Below are 7,871 nucleotides of genomic sequence, written 5' to 3'. Positions count from 1 at the left end.
AAGATTATTCTCAGATCAATATCAGAAAAGAAGTCAAGATTCTATTCAGGTATATTGGAGCACAAATCACAAGAGATTACTATAATGGCTTCTCCTACACTGTTCTCTCCCCTCATATACTGTACAAATTTCCGACATGATTCTCAAACTTGTGGATTTTCTGTTACAGTTATTTTTGCCGCTTTTGGTTTAATCACACCAATACACCGTACTATCATCATTGCCCATCACCTCCGAGTATAAAAACCTTTCACCCTCTGTTCCTCCCATTCTCTTCTTTTTCCTCAATCCCCCCTCCCATATTCTGTACTCACTCAATCGCGCCCCCTCGTCTCACCTGCTCCAAAAATGGAAAATCTTGCTGCCTTCTTCACCACCCCACCTCCCTCCAGAAATTGCAGCTGCACCCTTTTTTCCCGTCGCCTCCACTTCCAGAGTCCCAGAAATACACCCCTTTAGCTCTGACCGGCTGTTCAGCTGAATTGGATTGTCTCCCTCTATTTTGCCGCCCTTTGTCTAGTGATTGTATACATTATTTTCTACCCTTTAGCCTATATTGATACAAAATGCGTCGCTTGTTTGTACGGGATCTTGTTATGTCTACCAGCTTTCTAAGGTATCCATCTATCATCCGCGCTTTCCTGATTCAAGGACCAAAGAGACTGATGCTTGGACAGGCTGCAAGGCTGATTACGTGTTACAGCGTACGCTTATTCCTATCTCTCATCCCTCACACTATCTTACCCGTTTCCAGCGGTCGCCTGTCCCTGCGTCTCTGTCTTTACCTTAGTCCATGTTGATCCCGAGTGTCCTGCCATGCGATTGGATTACTTAGAATAATGACAAAATTGCGCCTCGGAGGACCATGTCAATAGCATAAGTGCCTCATTCATGGCTCCAACCGGCTATTCGGCAGCGTCACCGTCATCACCATCACCATCGCGATTCACATTTTCGCGGCATCTTGCTTACCGATTTCATGACTGATTGGTCCTTCATCTCCAATCATCCGGTCTACTGCGCCCTGTCATTAGTCGAATGTGGAAGAAACGACGTTACAAGTACGGACGGCTGTTTGCTGTTGTAGGGCTACTTGTTAAAGCTCAGCAATATTCCGTGATAATGTGATACTTAGCAGAGTTCAAGCCGTGCATTAAAGCATTTACTCTTTATAGATAGTCCTTACATTATCCCTGTGGTAGACCGTGATTCCAGACAAACTCCATAGACTGGTCAATTATATTAGCTGGATTTAAAGCAAAATAAATACAACAGTTATTTTCCAGACTCATAGCACGTAAGACACGTGAACACAAGTACAAGCATAGACTTACTCTATAGCCATCCAGCCCGGCTCTAGGAGGCATACACCTCCGTTGAAGCCCTATTTATAGATCATAAAACTTCAAGTCATTCCCTAATCTGCTAACTATAAATATTCTGGACCAGCTTAAGAAAAATCATTGCACGGCTACACAAACAGCATAATCCATTTCCTTAAATATTTTATCACCAGGCTGCTTCCCACTTTTTACTCATTTTCCAAGATAGATCACCAGATTTCTTACAATAGCCCCTTAACCTTCTTCCCTTTACCCTACAATTTCCCTAGCTCACATCCCCAACCCTCATAAAGCACCTGTTGCCTCTAAAACCTCCAATTTCTATATACTTTCACATTTACACTTCTCTTTCCCCCCAGCCAAAGACCGCACTTCATAATATAGCAGCTCAGCATATTAAACATAATAAATCCATCCCTGTAAATAACAACCAAAAACAGCCCTTTACAAACCATCACATAACTGCTTCTTCCAATAAAATGTCTAGCAGCCCTCACATAAATAATATTATCCATCTATCCAGTAAAGGTTCATCCAGATCTACTACATATTACTATCCAAGGCTCATTCTTTACCAGTAATCTTATCCCGCCCAGGTTCAGTCACCGGGCTTGAGAGTGACTGTGACAAGACAAGCAGCATTAACAGCGATGACTTGCTCCACCCGGATGAATTATTCTCTGGTATATGGAAAAGAAGTGATGCTAAGAGCTGCAAAGCTTCGGTAGCCTATAAGATTCCGCTTTCTGATGGAAGCAAGAGTGACTTGTCCGATAGGTTAGGATCAGAGGATCCGATTACTTCCTGCCAGTTGGATGAAGAATCACAAGTCACTTCCTCTGGATGTAGAGAGCCCCAGCCTGTGACCGAGACTACCGTGTGTAGCCTACCTAGAATCTCTCAGTCAAAGCGTCACAGTTTGAAGAAGCCCGCATGCAGCATGTTAGGGTACGCTGGGCCTGCTATAGGCAGGGACAAGAGCAGAAGCATCTTGTTCATTCCCCAGCCGCAGACGGGCCCGGCCTTACTCGGATACGAAAGATGATCTCGTTCATGAATTGATATACAGCAAGCTTGAATAGGAACAGATCGAGAAGGAATTTGGCCAGAGGTTCACTGGAAGGGATTTGAAATCCCTGCAAGGACAATGGTCAAGAAAGTTGAAGTTTGAAGCCCGGCCGGCAACATATTCATAGCCTAAAGGTAAATAATGTCCAGAGCCTTGTTTTATGTCCTGAACATCCCCAACTATTCCCTCCAAATATTTTCATACTCGGGGTCTACTGGGAACCGTCCATGTTAGATCTGTTTCAAGTCTCAGCCCAATATGGCTTTCACCATGACATTTGGCCTTAGTCCGCTCTCAACCTTCTCCCTTATATGCGGACACGGAAGCCGTACTCATTAAGCAGCAAGAAAAAAAAAATTACTGTTAGTCTAGATATCGAATGGCCATGCTTCTTCTCATGCAACTATTTCTGCTCAGATATGCTAGCTGTCAATCAGCTTCGTCTTTGCTTGCTTTTAACGCCTATCAACTTCATAATATGCTCTAGCCGTACCACACCTTTATCAGGCCACATCTGGCCCAACGATTTACCTTAGGTTTCACGTTATTTCCAAACCTCTGTTTATACCAGAAATATCCTCATCAATGAAAGCAACTCTATCTGTAGGGAACTGCAATGCCAAAAAAAATCTCAGATTATCGCACAACTTCTATTCCTATACCAGAGACTGTCCTCTCTTCATCTTATAGCATCCAATCACGAGCAGCATCAAGTCTGATCCAGAGATCTCGTCATTGGATCTCATCTAGCAGTCCATCCACCCCTCAGAATTATCAAAGAATGCTTCATTATAAGGGTTCTTTTCCAACCATTCTTCTGGGGGCGTCGATGAGCAAGACGTCGTATAGAAATTAGCAAGGGCCTCGTTGAGAGCTGCATACTTAGTAATATTGTATAAAGGCCATGTTAAACAGGGGGCATACCTTGCAAAGTCATAGGATGTGAGGGCTGAAGGGTAAATCGTGAATCTCGCTCTTGATACAAGGTCAAGGACTTTAGTATTACAGTGCCTTTAAAGGATTATTATCCAGCTCTTATATGACGCATGCTTGCTTATATTTTAAGATAGTCAAATAAAAAGGACAAGCTACAGCTTGGCCATTATCGATTGCATCCAGGTAATCATCAAAGGACCCCCGTTTTATCTCTTGTATGAAATGAGTATTTGGCATAAAAATGCCCCGTTTGAAACTTGCACCATGTGAGTAGCAGAAAGCGGAGAAAACTTGGCAATACATACCATCTGGACTTATTTTTGGATAAACCAATCCATCACGTGCAACTTTGATACCGTCTTCCCATTCCCAATCGTCTTGTTCTAATCTTTTGTTGAAGAGGCCGAGATTTCCGAGCTTGCTTGATTCTAGCCTGTTCTCCGTCTTCTGGGGCAGGCATTGCTCCATGCAATGTGTTGCCCCTTACACAACACACTTTTGCGCGAGGGTTTCGGGTCGGTGTCCTTCGCTATGTATTTGAAAGCGGTGTAGATAAAGACATCCGTGACCTAAATACACAAAATAGAACGTCCATGTTCAGTTGATGATACTATGGCAGCGCTGCAATCAATGTATCAGGGCTATAATAAAGAGGGATGTATGCCAACCATTTGTATCTAAAATTGCAGATACCTGTATGGGTATCTCTCGAAAGCAATACTGGCCCTGGCAAGTTCTTTGGCCGCTCTGATTCGTATTCTGATTTACCTCGTACACGGTCCTAGTCAATCTTAATATCATTGGCCATCCTACTCATGTGACGCGGAACATAGCTTTAACTGACTACCTTAATCCAGTTGATACGTCACTGCGATGCTATTATTCACGAGGGAATCGAAGATTGCAGAGTCAGTTCTAGGGTTCTTGTTGGCTCTACCTCCAGATGAGTTTAAGCCACTGAGGTGCAGCCAACCATCCGCTTGATGCCCGAACTCCAGCGTTGATGTGAACTGGATTACCTGTTTCGCGAGTAGCCACACATCGTCCCTACATATATATGAAAGCCCAGAGCGTGACCATGAAGAAACACCTTGGGAGTCTCTGTGGTATTCTGTCACATGATAGCGATGTAACTGGCAATCCCTGTTGGCTAGTACCTAATCAGTGATAAGACGGCCTTGTTGGGACTACAAGTTAGTCAGGAAAGTAATGGTCCACTGTGAATGGAAGTACATATAAGATATAGTGGTACCCTCCATATCGCCTAAAGCGAAGGGTCAGAGTGACGACTCATCATCAGCTGTATGCCTTCCGGCAAACGCACGGAGGGTTTTGATAAAGACGGGCATCTAATATTGTGAGGATCTATCAATCCAGGGATCGACGGCGCCTATCAGTTTCAACGACCAGGAAGGGGACAGCTTCCTGAGCTAAAAAGAGTAACATGAATAATTCCTGGTAAACTCCTGAAACAGTTCTGTCACTATCAACAACACGCCAATCCCTAATAAACATGCGTCCAGCCAAATTGAGACGCAAGTTTATAATTGATATATTCACCAATGCGAGAAGACCCGTCCGAGCACACTGGCCCCACCTTCAAGTTTTCCATGTCCTGAATGACTCGATCGATATATTCACCCGCGGCACTAAGATGAAGAATGTGCCCGATAGCACGATGTATTTCCAAAAGTTGAGGAGAAGGCGGCTCGATATTTCTGTCGGGGGTGATGTAGAGCTTGCGGATAACAGGAAGTTTGTAGGCTCGCCAGATGCGTTTGGTCTTCACATAGTCAATTCTGTATGTGTGTGCTTGATTCTGGACTGGTTCGAATGCAACTTCAAAATTACCGAACAATCTATGAAGGTCATGAGTCAAGGTGAGCGCATTCATCGGTCGGTCAATATCAGTCCCGCTGATCAAGTGGAGAGCTGTGGGGTTGAACATTTTGAGAATCTTGTGGGCTATATGCTTTCGCTCAGCCTTACAAATGGGTCAGCAAAAGATCACATATATAGTTAGTGACGTACCAGTTTCGGCTCTCCTTCAAGGTCACTGAGAGACATGAGAGAATGAGGAATGATATGCGCCACTTCTAGATAGGTCATGTCATCGCTCTCTGGCAGTAAAGAATTCCCGTCATCATCTGTCACTTTGTCTCCATAGGTATTGTACCGCGTTTCACCCTCCAGAGCGTCGAATTTTCGGGTTATAACACATCGATGTCGATCACGCGTAAGGCAGAGATGCCGCAGATTAGAGACGCGTTGCGGGGTGCCAATAGCTGGTTCTGACGATTTGAGACGAGAAACAGATGCCGGCGTAGGTTGAGGAGTCTTTGCGGCCAATTCTTTGACTAGGAAAGGTAAGTATCCCACACTTCAGGTATGTATCAGTGACATACGTGGTAGGAAGAAATTCTCTATCAGATACATGGCAAACTTGACCAAACTGTCATCAAGGGCATGTCGTTCTTCATCGGTCCATCCCTGAAAACTTTGCACACTTGATAAGGTCTCAGCTAGGCAAATTTCCGTGTCTTCTGTGACTCCAAGTCGGTTGTGCTCAATGAAAGTGAAAAAGAAAATAAGAAACTCGTCTTCAACAGAGATCCCTTCCATCGTGAGGCGTATAAGTGTTATCGGTTTGTACTTCTTGCTAGATTTCTGCAGAGGCTCGAAATAATCGATGATCATGTTAAAAAGCTCAGTGGCTTTGTCATGCTCTTCTGGCGTCAAGTGTTGCGGTTCAGGAACGATCACCCCTTCCAACGATGAACGGTGCCGGTGATGCGGAACAGCCATTGTAATCTAAGAATGTCGTGAATCCTTTGATTCTCAGGCTTATGAGTGAAGCAGTTTGCATTTAATTCGTGTTTGATCCAAGACATCGAGGAGAGATAGCAGTTCTTATAATGACCGAAAGGTGCTTGGCTAGTGTACGTTCAGTAATGGCATTAGAGATTGGCTACTTTTGGCTTTACTATCTTCCGACCCGGAAAATCGTTACTCATCGCCACCCATAGTTAGCACACCTAGTTAACTATTAGTCGGAACGTCCAACCTAGGGAATAATTGGTGGCATGCAGGTGATAACTATGGTGTTTAGTGAGTCATACGGACGGGGGTATAACAGAAATCCAGGTGATGTTCACCGAAGTTGTTCTCAGTCAAGAGTAGATAAGAGCACAGAACTGGAAAGTCTCCAAAATAGGAACTAACGTAACCAACGGTCGGACGGGCCACACGGTTGGGCGGGCCATCTGGTAATACCATACAAAAGATACTTTTTTAGACATAATATATCTCAACCATTATAGTCTAGAACGATTAGATTTCTTCTATATAGATTATAAATAATATGGAGAAGATTTATATTCTTTTCAAAAATCTCTATGACTATATTTAATAGCTTATTGTATTACGATTCCTGTATTTTATGTGTATTATATAAGAATTTGATCTGACTATATAAAATAAAAATTTAAAAATCAGAAAAAAGTATGGGACATTTATTCTTACATATATAATCTATCTACAGAGTTAGAGCTTCTAAAGTGTAGTATTGATTGATATATAATAGAATCAAAAAAGACATCTTTTATATGGGATAGCAGGATGGCCCGCCCAACCGTGTGGCCCGTCCGACCGTTGGTTACGTTATAGCCCTGCTGGCCAGCTGGCCTTGTGAGTTTCTTTCTCGAAATTGAGTCTACTTCTCACCCAGCTCCGAACCAGCCACTCATGGCTGCCGACATATGCAAAGCAGCGCGGGTTCCGGAGGTAGTAAGAAGTGTGAATATGGGTTTATAGTTTAGTCTAATAGGGATATAGCATTAGGCGAGGGGCTAGCATATGGAACAACAACGTCGATGATACATGACCAATAGTTCCCGAGCCAGTGTTCCATGCCCTGCCTCTGGCTCTGATGACATAAGTATTGCATCTCTAGCTTGATGATGCTTGACCAGCAAGATCCATAGAACATTCTAGAGATTTGCCTGGGTTGAAACCAAGGATCTGAGCGTGTTTGTATGACCCAGGTTATTAGTACTCAGGTCTACCAATAACAGCCCTCTGCTCTGGTGCACTCGATCCTCTAGGTAATTAGACCCTAGACTTGCTTTATACAAGAACCTCAAGTAAATATTTAGAAGGCTCTTCAGATTCCGCTGGTCAGGCGTCATCACGGCCAGACTCGGGGCAGGGAATGCTGGCTCGTGGAGCTATTGCTTGGGAGCCAGCTAAATACCGAGTAACCTATAAATATCTACAGCAGCTTACGACATGTCCCAACGCCATAGATCTATGCCTAGCATGTTTCAGACAAATGATTTTCAGAACAAGGAGCATGGGCATTTGCACCGTCTTACGACGGGTCACCGTACGAAATCTTGCCATCATCATCTGACTTCCGGACTAAATGAGCTGGTAAAACAAGAAGTCATCATCTACTGGGTTTACCCACCGGTGCCCTTGCTAGTCCGAGGAGACTTAGCCCTTTTTAAAAAAAGAACATTGCA

At 43.8% G+C, this 7,871-nt stretch overlaps 1 protein-coding gene across 1 annotated transcript; it reads right to left on the bottom strand.

The window, feature by feature from the left end:
• Positions 1–3,158: 3,158 nt before the first annotated feature.
• BO94DRAFT_555030 (uncharacterized protein) lies at positions 3,159–3,585 on the bottom strand (the record flags this gene model as incomplete). Its single annotated transcript, XM_025613763.1, has 3 exons — positions 3,159–3,286; positions 3,337–3,423; positions 3,498–3,585. 3 exons carry the CDS (start codon positions 3,583–3,585, stop codon positions 3,159–3,161), a joined length of 303 nt encoding a protein of 100 aa, XP_025469583.1.
• Positions 3,586–7,871: the final 4,286 nt, after the last annotated feature.

This window comes from Aspergillus sclerotioniger (assembly GCF_003184525.1).
Source record: "Aspergillus sclerotioniger CBS 115572 chromosome Unknown BO94scaffold_8, whole genome shotgun sequence".
Classification (NCBI taxonomy): domain Eukaryota; kingdom Fungi; phylum Ascomycota; class Eurotiomycetes; order Eurotiales; family Aspergillaceae; genus Aspergillus; species Aspergillus sclerotioniger.
The sequence above is the reverse complement of the archived record's forward strand: the minus strand, read 5'-3'. Positions and strand labels throughout refer to the sequence as shown.